Source organism: Chelon labrosus (genome assembly GCF_963514085.1).
Source record: "Chelon labrosus genome assembly, chromosome: 8".
Classification (NCBI taxonomy): domain Eukaryota; kingdom Metazoa; phylum Chordata; class Actinopteri; order Mugiliformes; family Mugilidae; genus Chelon; species Chelon labrosus.
The window spans coordinates 5,155,854-5,176,570 of record NC_140358.1 but is presented as its reverse complement, the minus strand read 5'-3'; the positions used below and the strand labels follow the sequence as shown (position 1 = coordinate 5,176,570).

At 39.5% G+C, this 20,717-nt stretch overlaps 2 protein-coding genes across 6 annotated transcripts; both read left to right on the top strand.

Moving 5' to 3' along the window:
• Positions 1–1,694: 1,694 nt before the first annotated feature.
• Positions 1,695–12,592, top strand: maea (macrophage erythroblast attacher, E3 ubiquitin ligase). The gene is made up of 9 exons (XM_084550091.1): positions 1,695–1,796; positions 5,295–5,477; positions 6,828–7,031; positions 7,316–7,438; positions 8,549–8,625; positions 8,739–8,847; positions 9,612–9,745; positions 10,467–10,662; positions 10,781–12,592. The coding sequence occupies exons 1-9, from the start codon at positions 1,728–1,730 to the stop codon at positions 10,874–10,876; spliced, it is 1,191 nt and encodes a 396-aa protein (XP_084406217.1). The 5' UTR covers positions 1,695–1,727; the 3' UTR covers positions 10,877–12,592.
• Positions 12,593–13,775: 1,183 nt separating this feature from the next.
• On the top strand, positions 13,776–20,705 carry LOC311491986 (heterogeneous nuclear ribonucleoprotein A0-like). Of its 5 annotated transcripts, none has more exons than XM_084550090.1 (4): positions 13,776–14,939; positions 15,892–16,018; positions 16,306–16,412; positions 20,563–20,705. In XM_084550090.1, the coding sequence occupies exon 1, from the start codon at positions 13,855–13,857 to the stop codon at positions 14,755–14,757; it is 903 nt and encodes a 300-aa protein (XP_084406216.1). In that variant the 5' UTR covers positions 13,776–13,854; the 3' UTR covers positions 14,758–14,939; positions 15,892–16,018; positions 16,306–16,412; positions 20,563–20,705. The 5 variants fall into 5 exon arrangements, with proteins under 5 accessions (XP_084406216.1, XP_084406215.1, XP_084406212.1 ...); XM_084550089.1 differs by lacking the exon at positions 20,563–20,705 and adding an exon at positions 17,939–18,040; XM_084550086.1 differs by lacking the exon at positions 20,563–20,705 and having other exon boundaries at positions 16,306–18,040.
• The last annotated feature ends 12 nt before the right edge of the window (positions 20,706–20,717 follow it).

Below are 20,717 nucleotides of genomic sequence, written 5' to 3'. Positions count from 1 at the left end.
AGCTGCAATTCCTATCAATACATTCTGCATCAAAACCTAGTATATAGGCAGGATTCACTGGGTGTACTCGTGGGTCTGAGCTGAGTTTAGAATATTTAATAAGACCATATGTATGCAATGATAAAAGAGAAAATCCAAATTACTTTATCTAAAGTAAAGTCAAGCAGTATCTTTTCATATGTTCAATTTCTGACATCCCTCAAATATCTAATACATTCTGTTACATATTCTTTGTAAAATCCACCAATCAAGCTCTTCAACTTTCTCCATATATAGCATTTCCATCTTTTTTTGAATAAATAATGTTTGAATGAGACCTGTGAACTGCATCAGGACCCTAACTAATTCATTTCATCAGTTCATTTCATAAATAATAAACTAAAAAATCGTTTACAACTTCCCAGAAGCTAATTCAGCATCCTTAATTGCTTATTTGTCGAACTACAATATTCTATTTAAAATTACTTCAGCCTGTTTGCTTGATTAGGATTCAAATCAATGAAATAGTCACCAAAATAATTATACATTTCAGCTAATTGTTTCACCATCACACACTATTAGTTGCTGAAATGGTGTTCTTGTTCTTGTTTTGCTACATTTACTGTATGTTAATATAAATGAGCCAATGATAAAGCTCGCCTGGATGTGTGATGGATGATCAAATGCAGCAGACCTAGAGTAAAGCAGAAAGCTCACAGTTTAAGGTGCCGACTGATTAAGTCGCCGTTTGTTTGCTGCAGTCACTGATTTCATTACAGAAATATCTCATGGTGGATTTGGGTGCTTTTGGTTCTTTCGAGGTTAAAGCTCGTAGGCTGTGAAATGACAGCCACCTTAAACACTTTGTTTTGAAACTGCTATGTACATTCGCTTGCTAACACATCAGGTACACTAATGTAAACAAAAGTATTAATAATCCTGCACCAAAATTAGCTTCATGACTATTATAATATTCAGTTTATGTTGAAAATGCTAAAATTCAGCAATGGCAAATTCAGTTGTAATGCACTAACATGGGGCTGTCAAAATAACAGAAACATGTGTCGACACAATACAATACAATTCCATAATACTACAAACCACAGCCCCCAAAATGTAACAAGCATGTAACATGCATCAGCCATGTATCAGGATTGGATTCCACGTTGATGCTTTAGTGACATGTATGTGTCTATGACAGATGTATGTTTATCTCGTTCCACCTGCCGCTTTCTTCTCCTCTTCTCTCTCTTTTTCTGCCGTTACCTGGCGGGCCTTAAGCAGATATGTCCCCACATATGATCAAGGTTTCTTCCTAAAAAAGAGATTTCCTTGCCACCATTGCCTTCCTGCTTTGGGGGTTTCAGGTCGGGTTTCAAGGCTGGATTTGTAAAGCATCTTGATACAATTTGTATTGTTACTGGTGCTATATAAATAAAGTTGGATTAAATTAAGAAGAAAATTAAAAAAAAATAATAATAATTATTAAAATTCAATAAAATCTCTTATTTAAAACAAATGCTGAATACTATAACCTAAATGAAACCAAGATTTACTAACTGGCAAGTGAGTGTAATTAAAGACAGCTTCCTCGTTGTTTCTTAAATTACTTAACGGTAACATGTGCACTCCACACACCCAGCAGCAATGCTGACACCGTCTCACCAGGTGGCGGTAATGAGCACTGAGGCCATTCTGAGTTGATAGAGAAAAAACACAAACAACCACAAGCAAACCACAAAACCAAGATGGCGGTGCAAGAGACAGCATCTCAACTGTCCATGGCTCTCAAAGTCCAAGAATACCCCACGCTGAAGGTAAACTAAAATATAAACCGGTGTATATTGATAGCCTGACGACTGTGCTGCTGCCAAAATACGCCATGCGTACGGTAGAATTTGGAAAATAGGAAATACGAGTTCATTATATAGCGAGGACAGCGAACTTGACAGGGAGGCTAATGCTAGCTGAACTAGCTTAGCCAAGTAGCTAACGTGCACTAACAACCTGTATTTGTTAACCAACGGAAAAGACAGTTCGCTAAATAACATTAGATAAAGGCTAATAAGGGGCCTGTCTTCTGTCTTAAATGGTCTTTAATGTTGTAGTTGAGTGCGCCATGGGCCCTACAGCTGTTAGCTTAGCTTAAGCCTGTTATTTTTGACAAAATGGTCATTTCAGAGTAGCTCCGCGTAGTCAGTCAACGTTTTCTAACTGTAAACCTAACGTTGCATCAAGTTTAGGTTCACTAGCTAGGTGGCAACAAATTTACTAGTGTATGTGAACGTGAATACATTTTAACGGCAATGCTAACCCGAGCACCTTAGAGGAATAGATGGTTCGTTTAAAGGGGGATACATAGTAAATATGATCAATGACAGGGCATGAATCAACATGGTTGCTCGTCCTTTCGATAGCCAGGCACGGCGTCAAAGAAATGGTATGCAGAGACGTGATTGGCCTTCTAAAGCTAGCTAGCTAGAGTGTTGTGGTTAAACCAGTATTAGCAATCTTCATCGTGGCAAAAGACGAGCAGCCTACCCGACACGCAGCGTAAAACCACGCACATTCTAGCTGGAAGGTGGATCGGGTTAAATCGCTTAGAGGAGGGAAAGCCCGTAAACTCACGCTGTCAGACACAGAATCCTGTCCTGCGAGTTAGCGCAGTGTCATCAGATTGCTGCTGCCGCTTCTGTGCACTTCAAAATGGCCAGTGGGAGAAATCACAGCCTGCTGCCGCCGCACACACGCACCGTTCCTCCATTCCACATAACGTTACTGCGACACCAACGCTAAAAGACGAGCTGAAACAAGCCCGGGCTGCTTCCTGGGTTCAGCCGCCTCGGACATCAAGAAAGCGTCCTTATATAAAAGCAGGGCTGTGAGTAGCAATGTATAGACATGTTTTTGTGTAATTAGCTAATGGCGTATGGTTACCGTGATGGATATAACAGACCATTTCGTGTTTCTGGCGAGATTAAAATGTTAAAATGTCTCTGTGTTCAGGATGCATGGCTGTGGTTAGTGGACGTGTCTTGTCTTTGCTTGGATGCTGCAGTCGCATGATGGGCACCATTTTAAGACAGGATTGATGGTTATAATTGGCATGAAATGGTAGTCTACATCTGTATGGCAGAATACGGATGTAGACTACAATATAGCTGGATCTGAAATGAGCAGGATTGTAATGTCACAGTGTTGGCACAGACATTGAGACAGACATGTAATCTGCACTACCATCTAAATACTGTTATGTTATGCCATGGTATATGTCTAATATATGCATATGGTGTGTAATTTACTAGCATAAAGACCTTGTGAACATCTTATTTTACACAGTGTGCTGATAGATGTAAACCTAAATGCGGGCCCTTTACAGTAATGACATTGTAAGCATATTTAACCTGAGCCATGCACTGATGAATCTTTTCATTCTGATTATCATTAATGAGTAATCTTCACTGTTGGCTTGTCTGTGTCTCTTGCAATAAGCAACCTCCTATAAAATCATGAAAGACAATCAGTGTCAGCCTGATCATGTAATAATGGTCTGAAATGTGTTCATGGCTAAATTACATGTCCACTGTCAGTAAACCAAGGTCATACAGAAAAGGCAAATCCAATATATAAGACTGAGTAGCAAGTCTGATTCAGAAAGGAACATTTCAGTTGTTTCAATTGCCCAGATTTGTTGGATCTTGTGTTATTCAATACAATGACAGCAGTGTATGTCATGTTACAGGTTCTGGAAATTGATTTAATAAGCAGTCAATGGATTAAATGTCTGCGTTTCAGGGTTTGTTTTTAGTTGCTTCTCATAGTGATTTCAACCTTTCATTTAATTACCAAAACAAACAGAGATATTTAGACACTTTGGCAGAGAGTTCCCAGCAGAATATCCACCAGTAGGGGTGTAACACTCCCAATATGTGTGATCATCTGATCTGGTATTGGCCATGCCATGGCCAGTCTGCCGAAAATCTGTTTGTAAATGTAGTGAGCAATTTTGTAAAGCTTTTAGATTTGGGTGGAAGAGATGAGAACTCGATAATCATAAAGGTGGAGAAAATGTTGGATTGGTGCATGTCAGTCAATCAAAGGACATACTTGTATCCAGTATTGCTTCAATCATTGGATTGATATTATCTATAAAAATAATTTGATTTTTCCACATCTTGCGGTAATTATTGCCACCTATCTGGCACTAAGTGTTAATTTGTTGATCTGTGGCTAAGAGTTTTATAAAAAAGTCAATATTCACATGTCAAACTCAGATCAGTTGAACATGACAGTGGAAAACCCTGATCTTAATGTAGCTATCAAGGGTAAAGAAATACTAGAGATAATCTATGTCTGTGTCTGCTAGCAGGAAACGAATTAAATGTTCCACTATCTACAAATCTGTTATGTGGCACAGTTAACCTTTCTGAGACATGGGAGTTTAATTCTGGACGTCATCTTTGGGGCTGGATTCCTCAAATTCCAGCAAGATTTACAGAATAGTTCTCCTCAGTCCTGGTGATCTGTGAAATTAACTTGACTCTGATTTGAGAGAAAAAGAATTGTCTGAATGGATTAAAGCGCTCCTCTGATTTTTATGCAATATTTCAGAGAGGCAAAAGGGTCACATGACACAAGTTCAGGTAGGCTATGTGCCAAGTAATTATTTACTGTAGAACAAGTGAAAGAAGCGCTTTCATATTTAGTTTAGTTATAGATGTTAGTCTTTTAAAGTGTTTTTGTCTAATTGATGGATTAAATAATGCAGTTTTATTGCTTTATTAAGGCTTTATCTGCCGTAACCCTGGTTAAACATCTGATACAGTATAATGGGAGGTCATACTGCCCTGTGAAACCAGAGGTAGCAATGATCAGGTACTCTGTAGAAAGCAGTACCAAGAATGGCAGGCTGACAGAATATGTATAATGTCCATTCATCAGCTCAAATTAATTTATATATACATTTGTTTGGCCTTAAAGGTAGATTGTTCAGAGCTACATATTTGCCACTCCTGAATGTTTGATAAATTTTTTTTTTCCTTTTTTATTTGGCACATAAAATACGATAAACACAATAACAATACAGAAAGTACATTAACAATAAGCAATTAAAGAAAGAAAAAGCATAAAGGCATGCCAGGGAAACCCCAAAAACCCTCAAGAGGCTTGAATAGGAGGGTTCCCCAAAAGAACATTTAAACTTCAACTAAAGAAAAGCAATCAAGACATAAAACAGACGACAAAACAACAAAAAACAGAAACACTACGGAGAAACACTACAATGTGGTTACTATCGTGTGACATTGTCTTTCCAGGTGCCATATGAGACACTTAACAAACGCTTCAGAGCAGCTCAGAAGAACATTGACCGAGAGACAAGTCACGTCACAATGGTGGTTGCAGAGCTGGAGAAGACGCTGAGCAGCTTCCCGGTGGTCGACTCTGTGGTGTCTCTGCTGGATGGAGTGGTGGAGAAACTCAGCGCCCTTAAGAGGAAGGTGAGGGATACAGATAAACTCCCATGCTCATGTACATACAAACACAGGCTACCTTTGTTTACCACTCAAGGGCAAGAAACCATATATGGTAAATTCATTGACCTTGATTTTGAAAAAGGGTTGAAATTTAGAATATCCAAGAATTTAAATGAGTGCCCTATAAAAGGTTAATTGCTATTAGTTCTTTTAAATCAAGATCAGCTTGAATCGGAAAATCTATTTTCTCAACTCAGCCTTAATACTGAATGGAACTTAATGATCCATAACTGAACTTGCTAGCTGCTCTTTTGTTTCAGATGTCCTCCACAAAATTTGGAAAAAAATTACTATCAACTAATTTTCTTTCACCTTCAGAATGTGGTACACAACCAAGGTCAAATTAAATCAAGTTTGTAGCAGATAAGATAAGAAACCTACTGGTGTTGACAGTGAGTTGTCTGGGGGCAGCAGCCAGACATGTTGCATTTTTTGTGGGTGTTTGATAAATTGCTCATGCCGTCACCTTTAAACTAAATTTATGCCTCTGCTACGGCAATATGCTGTAGGTATAGTATAACTCCGTAGCCAAACCATAGCCTGACACGCTTCTCTCCTCAAACGTAATTACATGCTGTGGTGACACAGGCCGCAACAGCTATACAAAATACATTTCCTTCTCTATGTCGCTCAGCAGCAGGATAAGCAGATAAAATTTACCATCTTTCTGCCTCCTACACACCATATGCTCTGGACGTCTTCTCACTTTTCAGCACTGTTCATCATAAATTCATTTTAACTATATGGACACCCCTCATTAACGTTAAAAAATGCATACACAACAAGGCCCCATTTCTGGTGCAGCTAAATTTGATGGTCTGGTGACTTGCATGTATGATCTTAAGAAGAAAAGCTGCATACTTCATCAGCAGTATCTCATGGCTGTTAAAAGACACATTTCTTGCTTACCTCATTGTCATTGTGCTGTCTTTATTAACACTAACATTGGTGAATTGTGTTACATGCTTCTTGTATCAAGTTTATTCTAAAATGACACATCATTTGTTCCCCATTTTTTTTGTAACTACACTACACAAATGTTGTATATAACAATGTAAGTGTGTCTCTGAATTTGTGTGAGTCTCAGCCTTTATGGTTGTGTTACACAGCATGCATCCATCAGGAATTGAATAACATTTGAGGTTTTAAGTTTCTTGACTTCAGTGTTTGGACTTTTTCCCCTTTGTCACATATCATAAACAGGATAATTGTATTTAATGTTTTAATGAACACCCATTCAAATGGATTGTACTCATTTTGCATGTTGCACATCCACCTTTGTGTCACTAATGTACTTATTTTACTGTCCTCTAGGCAGCGGAGTCTATCCAAGCAGAAGATGAGAGTGCCAAGCTGTGTAAGCGTCGCATCGAGCACTTGAAGGAACACAGCAGCGACCAACCCGCTTCAGTCAACCTGTGGAAGAAGAAACGCATGGACCGCATGATGGTGGAGCATCTGCTGCGTTGTGGCTACTACAACACAGCCGTTAAACTGGCCAGACAGAGTGGTATAGAGGTAAGTGTTTGCATGTGAATACTTTTAAGGTATTTGCGAGTTCTTATGAGGTCTTAGAGTTCACATGAGTAAAGTGCACAGAAAAAAAAGAAATCCATACTGTAAATGTAGTAACATTTGACAATCAAGTAATACTGACTGATCTGGCTTGAAACATAAACTCATCTAATGTCTTAAATATTCACTGTGTGTTGTCGTCCTCATAACTGAAACACTAGGGTTCTTACCATGTTTAGCAAATCAAATATACCGGGTATAACACATTGACTCCATTGTGTTTTTAGGATCTGGTGAACATTGAGATGTTCCTCACAGCTAAGGAGGTGGAGGAATCTCTGGAGAGGCAGGAGACGGCCACCTGCCTGGCCTGGTGCCACGATAATAAGTCCCGCCTCCGCAAGATGAAGGTAGTTAATTTACATGGAAGAAATTTTATCCTGTTAAGTCCACGAGGTGTAGAGTAAACCCTGGCCGTTGGCAAAAATAAAGTTTACTTCAAGATGACAAAAGCCAAATTTTATTTTCAAAATAATTGAGCGTACGTGCAGGTTTGAAAACGTGTTGATTTCCGTTTCCTCGACAAGGCCTTTAAAGTTACTAAAAAGCCCAAACGTTATTAATAAGATATTTTTCTAGTCAGTTGTAAACTGTTACTTATGCATTTATTTTGTACGTGTCTTTAGTGAAGCTGACAGGTCAACCCCTATAGCTACAAACCTTTAAGGTTGACATGTAGTCCTTTAATAAAAAGGGTGATTTTATTTAACTGCTTAATCCACTGACCCAATTAATCTTCTGTTTTCCGTTGCTTCTTTTGGTACAGATTATGTGTCATGATTAATCAACGATATTGTTATTATTGGAGTTGTTATAAAGACTTTTGACATGAATGTAAATAAATTTCATAAGGAAGTGTTTAATTTCTTCTGCACATTGATATCTCTGTTACTGATAAAATTTAAGTTTTAACTCTATGAACCCTACAGAAACCCTGTTATTGGTTGTGTGAATTTCATATTTTTACTCTTATTAAGATAATACTGTTTATGTCCAAAACCGCCCTGTTATTGTATAATTACACTTCTTGAGGATGTTTCCCTGCTAACAGCAAGTGTTAATCCTATGATTATCCTATTGAACCAGAGAGCACTCAGAAAACTGCCAAGACATAATCTTCCTATTCAGCTGTTACTTTTCATGCCAACATTGCACTGTGTGGATGACTCGGCATTTGTGAAATTTAGTTTGGTTTTGCTCCAGCTCAGTTTTAACTATTTTTAATCCTACCAGACACAGATATCTGTTTTGTGCTTTCATCTGTTCCAAAATTCCATTTGGGTGATAAAATATTTAAAGACAATTTAAGAGCCCACAAGCTCACAACTAACTCCTGTTAGTTGTATGAAAGAGATATATTCCTGTCTGCTCTGTTTCAGGTCCATGGAAGATTAACCTTGTGGGTTTTGCAGCACTTCCAGTGGTTTAAAATTAACAGACTCTTCTCTTTCTTTTTTTAGAGCTGTCTGGAGTTCAGTCTGAGAATCCAAGAGTTCATTGAACTCATCAGACAAAACAAACGCATGGATGCAGTCCGGTACTTGGCACAAACCACACTACACACATATTTGCGTCACCTCAGAAAAATTTGAATCATTCCTTTAACCAGTACGTTGTCACCAAGCTTGTGGGTCTCTGTGTGTTTATCAGACATGCAAGGAAGCACTTCAGCCAAGCGGAGGGTGGACAGTTAGATGAGGTTCGGCAGGTGATGGGCATGCTGGCCTTCCCATCAGATACACACATCTCTCCATACAAGGTAACACCAACTGTCACATACATGACCCTGTTTCATGCATGCAGTGCTGAGCAGTATTAGTGTATCTTATCAGGTTTCTGAACAATTCGCACAAAACTTTACACATGGGATTCCAGGTAGAGCTTTGTTTACAATTTGTGCCCATCATGCTGAACATCATGCCTGCAAATACTGTTAAAAAATTAACTTCGACTTTTGATATTAGTAAAAATACACCACCACAGTTATTAGGAGTGTTTGTGGAGATAAACATACTGCAGCAACAGAGTGGCCACTAGAGGGCCTTAGTTTCCTTTTACAGAACTAATCTCACTTCCCTGTTCTGCTGCTGCAGACTTGTTCTGGTGTAGCTGCTTTTATTAGCTAGTATTTTGTTTAATTTACATTATTTCCACTCTGAAGCTTCAACTCAAAAGCATTTAATATTTTCTGATACATGTATATTTATATTTGTATTCTACTTGGCAAGACTTGTGGTGGTGGAAAAAGTTTCTCATTTAGAGTATACAAATCTTCTAGTACCTCACTGCCAAATCAGTTTTTGAATTCAGGTTATACCAGTCACAGTAGTGCTGGCCTGGCAGATTTCCTGCAACTTCAGTGTGTCAGTATTATGTCAAAGACTTGTCTGTCTGTCCTGGATGAGGGACCCCCCCTGTCTGTTGTGCTTCTCATATTTTATACCATTCTTTTTTCTATAAAAGTGTATTTGGGTTAGTTTATTCTCTTATCCCGATTGAGGGTTGCTCTTCTTTTTCCATCAGGACCTCTTAGATCCAGCCCGCTGGAAAATGCTCATCCAACAGTTCAGATATGACAACTACAGACTGCACCAGCTGGGAAACAACTCTGTCTTCACTATCACCCTACAGGCTGGTCTGTCTGCCATCAAGACACCGTATCCTTTAGTGTTTAGTTAATTTTTCATATTGATAATTAAATAAGATAATTAAAATTTAAACAAAAAAACAGATTTAACTGAGTGTTTTTGTAGTTTTATTTGCTTGATAACCTTTTTGCCTTATTTCTTATCTTTTACTTTCTGTGGAAGGTGTCTTCTGTAATGCCATGATACAGTGAGATATATACAGATCAGGCATAACATTTTGACCTTTATGCGCTTATAAGACTTTTCTTACTCATGAGAAAATGGACATGCACACAGAATATCGTTAGTGGGGTCCTATGGGTTAAGAGGCAGGGCCTCTGTGGATCAGGCTTCTTCTGGTGCATCCCACAGATACTTGATCAGTTTGGGATCTCGTGAATTGAGGCCATGTCAACACCTTATGCTTTTTTTTTCTTTTTTTTTTAAATTGTTGTTCCTAAAGTGTTTTTGTGTGTGTCTGTGTCAGGCTGCATTTTGCTGGGGATGGCTGCTGCCATCAAGGAGTGTCATTGCTATGGGGGGGGGGGGTCCATGGTCTGGTCTAGGTGGGTGGTACTTGTCTAGTAACATCCACATGAATGCCAGGTCCAAAAGTTTCCCATCAGAACATTGAATTGTCACAAGATGGTCAGTGTTATTCACTTCTCCTGTCAGTGGTCATAATGTTGTGGCTGAGCGGTGTATGTTAACTAAATGATTTTAATTTCCTTAACGCCCATGCCCATTCTAGTCAATGCTACAAGGAGGATGGTACCTCTAAAAATCCGGACTGCCCCGTGTGCAGTAAATCTCTTAATAAGTTGGCCCAGCCTCTACCCATGGCCCACTGTGCCAATTCCAGACTAGTCTGTAAGATCTCCGGGGAGGTCATGAATGAAAACAATCCTCCCATGATGCTTCCTAATGGATATGTCTACGGCTACAATGTGAGTATAGATGCCAAAGATACTTGAACTGTCTAAAGCTGTTTTCGTTAAGTCACTTTTAAAATTTCAGTGTTTTTTCCATCTTGATTTATTGTACCCTTCCTGTTATTTCTTCCAGTCCCTTCTCTCCATTCGCCAAGATGACAAAGTGGTGTGTCCCAGAACCAAAGAAGTCTTCAATTTCTCGCAGGCGGAGAAGGTCTACATCATGTGATCACTCAGATGACACGTCTGATTGTTAACGCGATCAGATATGGCCCGTCCTCCATCACCTGTGACCTGGCCTAACTCGAAGCCACCTGTGGGGCTGTGATCCAGATCCCTTCTTCCTCTCAACAAACACGCCCATGATGCCCCTCAACTCCCCTTCCCTGATATACACGATCAGCTCAAGATCCCTCCTCCCATTTTGTCTCTCAGAAACTGGGCTCCTCTCCTTTCAGACTGTTTTAGATGTGGCTAGAAGTTGTTTGATCTGATCCATTCAAGCACATGGACTATCAACGTCGTCATTATCTTACAGGCCTTCACTCTGAGTATTAGAGACTAGAGAAAGGGACTGGCAGGGGGAAACCCCTAGGTAGATGTTTGATTTTACTACAACAAATAAAAAAACAAAAAAAACAAAAAAAACAAAAAAAAAACACTTGAGGTCAACTTGAGGTTATTTTGACTTTTTCATTTTACTAGTGGGATTCCTTTATTACCTAAATAACACGTGGATGAAATGTGTGGCATTAACCAGATTAACTCATGAGACTTTTTTCCAAAACAAACATGGCTGCCTGGTCACATCTCATTGTGTGGTGCATGCTGTCGACATCCTTTGTCTTCTAGACATGTTTTTGGTGGTTGTTAGGGAATATTTGTGAAATGCTTCCTTTGAAAACTGCCTTTGAATCTTGCCCTCCTTTTGACTGAAACTGGAGCCTGGTTTTGACTGATATAGGCTCTTTTTCAAATGTAAATATTAGATAAGAATTGATCATCCTCATCTATAAATTCAGGAGTTTTTGGGACCAGTAATGGCTACAAAGATGAACCTTCTGTGAAGATTGCTGTATAAACTCAACAAGTCTTTTCTTGAGCGTCAAAACCTGTAGCATCTTCAAATTAACTGGTTCTTCAGTATAATCTCTCAAACTCAAAGTTTCGCAGTGGTAATAATAATTTTCTATCTTAAAGAAAATGACACTGTTCAAACAAGACAACCATCTGTGATTTTTTTTTTTTCAAATGAACAAACTGTCTTCCTTTTCTGTGTGTGAGATTTGGTGTTGACAAGTTGATTTATATCAATGCTGGATATTTCATTTGTTTAAAAGCGAGACCCTGGGTGATTTTAGTGAATTCGACATTGCCCACATAGTTTTAATTTCATAACTATTTTCCCAATGAAGAACGAGAAAATAAAAAAGGACTGTGCTGATATTTTTTCACTCTTGTACTCTGCCTATGATAAAGTGCAGCACCTGTATTATCAACATTTCATGTAGTATCATGCACATGCCTTCATTTGAGGCATGGTTAAAACCACAATGCTGCAGATTCAACAGTCCTGCCTTTCTTTGCAAAGTCAAAAGGAGAAACTTTCGGAAAGACGTCTGACAACACGGCTCATTCTCATCCTTTCAAATGTACTGTAGATTATGGACTGATTGAGAACTTAATTCACAAATAACACTTCAGTTTTGCCCCAAACACCCATACAACACAATCTAAAAGTTTAGGTTTAACATGATCAGTTTCGTGGTCAGTCGTTTCTTCCATCTCGTTTATCGACAAACCAAAAGTCGCCTCATTTGTGTCCTTTGATTATTTAGAACTGTATCTGTGAAGACGGACTGTCCTGTGTGTTTGTCTTGGTAGAAATAGACGTAGGGATTGCTTCATGAGCAGTATGCCTCATAAACATTTCAGTGAACTTTGATTTCAGTGTTTCCTTTATTTGCAATGTCTGATTTGCTCTGTGGGTTCTAAAAATCAGCACTACTGTGAACTGTGGTGGGCGTCAGGAGGTCGACAATTCACTGCTGTTCTGTTGACATGGAAATTCAGCCAAGTGTTGTTTTTCACCCGAAACTACATCTCCATAGGCTCAGCAGATCAAGACTGTGTGTGTGGGTGTCTTTTCATCTACAGATGTATACATATGGTAATTCACCTTGTGCTTGATCGTTTACCTGTAAAGTAGATACCATGGCAGTTGGATGAAACAAATTGGCATATTTGACTGGACAGGACAGTTGAGTCTGATTAATTTACTGTTTTGCAAATATGAAAAGGTGGGAAAAAAATAAATAAAATGCTATGGGTTTCCTGAGCCCAAATTAATATCTTAAATTTGATCGTCCTGACCTACTAGCTTTCCTATTGTGCTTTGGGTAAGATTTAACCTGTCTGGAATGTTTCTGTATTATATAATTTGATATAAATGTGGTCTACTGCCCATTGATTCTGAAAAGAAGTGTACAATATATAGTAATTAGTATTTTAGGCTTTATAAATAGTAAAACAGACCAGGAGGGCAAAAGTTGCTTGGTCAACATAAAACAAGAGCTAAAATAAAACATGGAAAAACAAATTCACATTTTGAAAATGTGCAATGCTACTGATAATTATGATGAAATTACCTCTTTGTCTGATGTAATGATACCATTAAGAATAATCTCAATCCAAAAGCAGATAAACAACTCTAAGGCTCCGATTTGAAGATGTATTCACATATGGTTACACATAAATTGTTTGAAAGCTGGCAGAAACCGGTATGGCCTCATTCAACAACACAAAAGCATGTTATTAAAGAAATTATTAGAGAAAATGGACGTGGGTTAAAGAAAGGTTTGCTTCGTGAACGTGATCGTGTGTGGATTTTAGTCATGTGTAGGATGCAATAAATATCAGAAAGACTTAACAAACGGTAACCAACGGTAAGACCGAAACTTGTTCTTTTTATTTAGTGTAAAATGATCGTTATTTTATGGTGTAGTTTCATAGGTTTTAAGCAGATTAGTTTATGTCCTTGTTCTCTACAAATAAAAGAAAAGTGCAACGGAAACGACGTCACCCAGTTTGGAGCCGTCGTCACAGCTCGTCTAGTATAAATTAAGCTGCGTTCGACTCTCGCCGCCATTTTGAGATCAGCGCTTTATTGAAACTGTTCGCTGAACACCAGCTCGCCATTTTTCAAACATGAGTGACCAGCTTTGTAAACTTTTCGTCGGCGGTCTAAACGTGGACACCGACGACGATGGCCTGCGCAAGTATTTCGAGCAGTATGGTACGCTCACCGACTGCGTTGTCGTCGTGAACAAGCAGCTGCAGAGGTCCCGCTGTTTTGGCTTTGTAACATACTCCACACCGGAGGAGGCCGACGCAGCAATGGCGGCTAGGCCGCACACCGTCGACGGCAACGCTGTCGAGGTGAAGCGAGCCGTGGCGAGAGAAGACGCCAACAAGCCAGAGGCCCTCGCAAAGGTGAAGAAAATCTTTGTTGGTGGCCTGAAAGACGACATCGAGGAGGAACATCTTACCGAATACTTCTCTCAGTACGGCCAAATCGAGAAGGCCGAAGTCATCTCTGAGAAGGAGACCGGAAAGAAGAGGGGGTTCGGCTTTGTGTACTTCACGGATCACGACGCCGCTGACAAGGCGGTTGTGGTGAAATTTCACACCGTCAATGGACACAAAGTTGAGGTAAAGAAAGCTCTGACCAAACAGGAGATGCAGGCAGCCAGCAGAAACGCCATGGCGCCGAGAGGCAGACCAGGTAGAGGCATGAGGGGAAATCAAAATGGCTACGGCAGCAGGGATTATGGCGGAAACTACAACTACGGAAATGGCGGAGGCTACAACTGTGGTGGCTACGGAGGGTACGGCGGACCCTATGGGGGTGGGTATGGAGACCAGGGAAGTGGCTATGGCGGTGGAAACGGCTACAACGAATTTGGCAGCGGCTACGGTCAGCATTCTTCTGGCTACGGCCCCATGAAGGGGCCACCATTCGGCGGCCAGAGGAGCGCTGCTCCCTATACCAGAGGAGGCGGTGGCGGCGGCGGCGGCTACCCCAGGGGAGGCTATGGCGGCGGCTATTAAGTGAAACACAATGCACAATGAAAAGCGACCACCCCGCCCCCCAGCCACAAATACTCCAAGCCAGGATTTGGACGTCAATACTCAAAGTCAGTAACTGGGCGTCTGCCGTGAAACCCAACCATGGCAGAGATACGGACACAGAGACCCCCTATTCATAATGAAGACCTCAAAAACCCAAACAGGTAGGAAGGTCACTTCCCAGAACACCTGATTATAACGAGCAGCGGTTGTTGCCTTCAACTAGGACACGTTACAATGAAGAATAAAGCATACAATGATCCCTTTTTTTATGTACCCACGCCACCGGCGTGTAGTTGTGGTTTAGAGTTGAATTATTTTTTATTTGCGTTCACTCGTTGTTTTGAATTTCCGATGTAGGATTGTTTTGCTGACAAGTTCTGATTATTTTAATATTTGCATTTTAAGCAATTAGATTCGACTTTTGTTTTGTGGAGTGAACTTAGTACCATTTCGATGTATGAGGATGAAAAAGCATGTTATGTGGATTTCATAGCTCTGTCAATACTGATAACATCAATTTTGTATAACTACTTACTTGGGTCATTCAGCAAAGGCAGGAACGTGATACTACAGGATCCAGTTTCCCTGTTTCCTTCCCCATACTGTACTCAAACTCCTCGCTTAGTAATAGTTTCAGTCTAAATATTGTTCATTTTCCATTACCTGTAGTAAAATCTTATGTATATTGTATACTTTCATGTCTGGAGAACAAAACCTACTGTTAAAACACTTTGGTATGCTTATGTATGTTCATTTTAAATAAAACGTTATACCACTTAGCTTAGTTATTTTACTTATTTAACAAGGCTTCAAGTTTATCCACAGGTTTATAAGTGACTTCATCATGATCTTTAGTTACATGGCATCATTCCCACAGTTTATTCCCTTACTCTCAGGTGGGTGAAATGGTAACATAATGGTTTTAGTCTACCCACAGCCAATGCATGTAGGCTTTGAAGGGTGTGACCTTGTTTTTACACTTTTTTTAATATTGCTAATCTCAAATATATTCTTTTTACATACTTGAATACATATCTATATGTGGACATGGGGGCTCTGATATTTATCTTTGATTATTCCTACATTTAGGTGTTCTTACTTGTATTCCTGTAGGCTATCCCAGCCAAAATAGCCGTAGCAGTTTGTTTGTAGGCTACATCAGGACCCTGTTGATTACCTGGGGTCGGTTGTGATAGGAGTCTGAAATATCTCTTTAGGATATCCACATCCAGCAAACTAGGTATGTAAATCAACCTGTCTTCACTCTGTGTTGGTCGCCAATGTATGGAATATCTATCTATGGAGATGGTGCACACGTGTGCCATTATTTAATCTTACTTTATGATCACCTCAATGCGTCTAATATAGCTAATCTTAAAATAAAAAGGGGGGGTTATTTGGTCTATAACAAACTTAAGTGGGTGTGAGGAGACACAAATTAATGACACGCGTAGATTGGTGTCTCCTCCAGAGAAACTTTGCTCAGTCCACCATCTCACTCAGTTTTTTTTCTCCCATCTTCTCCAGGTTGCTACGGTAACCTGGGCACGAGGACATCACCCCGAAAACGGTGGGGTGTTGTGTCTCCACGCTGTCGGGGGGCCCGGAGAGTGGTTGTGCCTTCTCCCCCTCAGGTGAAGTCACTTTTCACAAAGGATTCCCCAGTGCGGTCTAAAGCACTTCAAAGAGTCTAACATGGTTTTTAACATCAGGTGTGATTTAAGATGTGTTGAATTTCAGGTTTTTGGGGAGTTTTGATAACGCAGTGCTATTGATGATCTTCTCCCAGTGACCAGCACTGACTCGATGTACCTGGTTCCAGTTGGTAGTCATTGGTGTTTCCGTTGTAGGCTACTATTCAAGTTTTTAATTGACCATAATTACCGTAAAAAATTGTTCTTCTCTCCTCTTTGCCTCACCAACGCAAACCTTATTCAGCTCTGAGTTGGACATTGTTATGAATTTGAGCAATGCCAGAATTAAAATGCATAACCTTCATAGTTTATGTACAGGCGCAGTGCACCTACGATAAAAGGTTTTGGGCACGTTGGGATTCAAAATCTACTAAATATTTTCCACAAACATTTGTTTTACTTGTAATTTCATCAAGTAGTAAACTAGAATGTATCCACAGCGGTGTCACTTTATTCTTTTACTCTTCTTACGAGGCCAATAAAAGGTAGTTGGAGTCCAACCTACAGGTGATGTACATTTGTCGCCAGACTTTCAAGATGAGACACGGTTACTGTACATGCTGCTTGGTTACACAGGAAGTAACAGAACTGATGCACAAGTTACATAATAAAAAATATATGCGCATATATACATTTTGTGCATTAATAAACATTTAACCAATGTCCAAGACTTTAATTTTGTAGTGTTATGAGTATCATCTTGGCTAACAGACTATGTAGTAAGTAATCTAAAAGACACTGCAGTTCAGTATGCAGCACAATTTGCATTTAGGTCTATGCAGCTTAAAGCACAGCCTGTAAATAATTAATTGGAAACTGGTTAAACACTGCAGAGTGGGCTGTGACTAACATCACATCTCTGGACTTGTCAGTGCATATTGTCTGCATTGTACAAAACCTTTGAAGATGAGAACTAAATGTTATCACATTTTAGCAATTGGTTAAATGACAACTTACTTTTGGCATCCAACCCTAGTTATTTAATGCTCGTGAGGAGTAAGCGGTGAGGTGAACCAGTATTGCATGTTGGTAAGCAAATAATCTCCACCCCCCCAAAATTGGGGGGGGGGGGTATGCAAACTAAAAAAAACTTTCCCAATTTGAAACCCAGAGTTAGCAGCATGTATGAGGCCATTTGTGTGTTTTTGTCTTCAAGTCTGTTGACTCAAAGGTGGATCAACTCCTAAGTATGAGATATTTTTGCGTTTTAAATTTTGACAAAATTGGGCAGATCGGTGCCTGGAGTGTGCTTAAAAAAACAGAGCTCTTCAGTGGTAATATGTGACCGTTAAAACTAAAAGTAAGATTGACGTTATGGCTGACAGACACGCTAAAGTCTAATTCGTAACTGTCCTTCTCAATTTCATAAAACTGGCTGTAGGTGGCCCAGTATGATTTGAGTTCATGTGTGATGAAACGTATCATGTTAATGTGATGAGTGTAAAATTTACTTGTTCTCTTCATAGGATAATGCTGCTTGATGATTTCGGACCACGTCATAGCAAAGTGAAACCTGTTATGTTGGCCGTGCTCTTTATGAATCCATAATAAATCTATATATTTTCATATACCGGACTTATGTTACTTTCTTACATTGCGGATAGTTTTGGTCGCATGCCTCCCCTGGTAATGACAAAGGTGGTGATGTGGGTGTTGTGTTTTGGCCCTGGCTGTGATAATGTCATAATTTTGCCACTCGGATGCCTCCAAACGATTTACAAAAAGCCATTGTGTAACTTGCAGCCTTAATTATGACTTCTTAGTCTGAATTGTCAAGGCATACATATTGTGGCAGATAACGAGATTTCCTTCTTCCTGCTTCTTTTGCTGGCACATTGATGGCTACCTTGAGACATCACCAATACGGTTTTGTGGAATAGTTTGAAACTTCTTGCAGGAGGGTAAATCACTTTAATGTGCAACAAGTTCAGACTGAATACCTGTATGGATACAGGAAAGTTCAGTTTGACTGGACAAACTTGAAAGATACTGAGGTGGTAGTTTTGACTGCTCAGTATTCAACTAGATTTCTACCAAGTTATACCTATGTGTGATATTCCAAAAAATTTGAGGTATGTAATTAAATCGAGGATCTCCTAAATTGGAATTATGAACCCTGAAAACTACCACACGTCAAAAAGTACAGGGTGCCATTTTAACTGTTTACATTTTTTTAGGAATTAGATGTATCACAAGGGGGAAAAAAAACTGGACCTAACACTACAGCCTTCCTGATAATAAAGGAGCGGCAACAGCTCGTATGCTGGTAGTAGTTAGAAGAATGCATGCTGCAACATGTGCTGTAGACTCTCTTGAATTTTTTTTTTTTTTTTTTTTAACTTTGTAGCCCGGAGCCAGGGGGTGTTTTTTTTTTTTTTTTAATGAAAATCCTGACTACGCTGAACAATCAAGATGGACGCATTTTCTCCACCATTTCAGGAATCGTGACCAAGATACTGTTATGTGGCAGTACAGTGTGTAGGGGCTTACTTTTTGTGTGTTTACACCCATGGGCCGCATTATTATGTACACCTTGCTAATATGAAATAGGACCCTCTTTTGTCTTCACAACTGCGTTTATTCTTGGTGCCATAGATTTGACAAAGTGCTGGAAACATTCTTTTTAGAGTTTGGGCCATACAGACGTGAAGGTATCGGGCAGTTACTACAGGTTTGTCTGCTGCACATCAATGATTCAAACCTCCCTTTCATCCCAAAGGTGCTCTAATGGATTGAGATCTGGTCACTGTAAAGGTCATTTTAGTACCATGAATTCATTTTGTTTAAGAAACCAGTTTGAGATGATCTTAGTTTTGTGACATGGCACATTAGAAGATGGGTACACTGGGGTCATAAAGGGGGTGACATGGTCAGCAATAATACACAGGTAGGCTGTGGTATTTTTAAAACAAAAGGGAGGCCAAAGTGTGCCAAGAAAACATCCGATATACTGTTACTCCACCATCACCAGCCTGAACTTTTGATACACGGGCAGGATGGATCCATGCTTTCATGTTTACACCTAATTCTTACCCTATCATCTCAATGTTGGAGTAGATACTGAGACTCCTAAAGCTTGATTTACTTGGACCTGGCAACATTTTTCCATTTTCGTTGAGCCCTTGCAACTTGTTGCCTCAGTTTCCTGTTGTAGACCCCTAGAGATGGTTGTGTGCAAATAATCTTTTTCCCATTCTTTTTTTTGGTTTAAACATCAGCAGATCATTTTGACCATTGTCTGCCTGCCTAAATGAACTAAGTTGCTAACTAAATAATTGCATTTTACAAGCAGCTGAACAGGTCTACCTAAGAAGGTGGCCAGTGAGTATATATTTTTGCTACTAGTTCAAGACCAGTGTGACCAGTTCTGTCTATTTAAGTAACAAAACTAAAGTTAAAATGGCTAGAAGGAAGTTACATTAATGGTGAAGTGCTGCAATGTTTGTAACTACTATTGTGTAAAATAATTTGCACTTAAAATAACAAGAACAAATTGGTGGACATAATTTTCATCATGTGTTAAAGTATGTTATGTGAAGTTCTGCATTCATGCATAACTAGAAAAACATACCGGATTTCTATAATGTCATAGTTGTTACCTAAGGAGTTAAAAATCCACTTTACAGGCTAAGTTACACAATTTCTCAATCTAAATTACTATGTATGATCTGAGACAGCTTTTGTGGGGGGGGGGTTTCTTGTATACTATTTTGAATGCATTTCCTTGTCCCTGCATTGTCTGATACCTTAGGTTTTGCTGGCACATTAATGCATACTATGGCACATTGCAGCAACGTGTGGTTCTGTGGATAATTTTAAAACATTTAGCAGGAAGGCTTTTAAATTAAAATATCCTTCCCCAGATCAATCTAAAACATTTTTTTCTTGTTTTCTAACAATCCTTGTGTAATGTGCTACATTCTGGTATAATCAAAAAAAAAAACATACAGTGCCAGCTATGTAAAAAAAAAAAAAAAAAAAAGTACAGTGCAGTACAGTAAAATAAAGCAATTATTTGGAATACAGGTTTATTAGCGTGCTTTGTGTTGAATTCGAACAAAATGAACGACCAGGCTGTCCCTTCTTTCAGGACTTGAAAGTTAAGGTTTCCGACGGGACTGGAAGGCAGCGGCACAGTGGATCTCTCGCGCGCCAATGTGGGTGGGAATTTTTTCAAAGTTGACCAATCAGTGAGAGCTACGTCTTACGGAGGGGAGCGAGTTAAACGGCCCGCCCTGACGTGGT

What these genes read in the sequence shown, in the direction of transcription:
- LOC311491986 (XM_084550090.1), top strand. Translation starts at nt 13,855, where the DNA reads ATGAGTGACCAGCTTTGTAAACTTTTCGTCGGCGGTCTAAACGTGGAC.
- maea (XM_084550091.1), top strand. Translation starts at nt 1,728, where the DNA reads ATGGCGGTGCAAGAGACAGCATCTCAACTGTCCATGGCTCTCAAAGTC. An exon ending in TCAGCGCCCTTAAGAGGAAG is followed by an intron (nt 5,478 to 6,827) that starts GTGAGGGATACA and finishes ACTGTCCTCTAG; the next exon opens with GCAGCGGAGTCTATCCAAGC. An exon ending in CCAGACAGAGTGGTATAGAG is followed by an intron (nt 7,032 to 7,315) that starts GTAAGTGTTTGC and finishes TTGTGTTTTTAG; the next exon opens with GATCTGGTGAACATTGAGAT.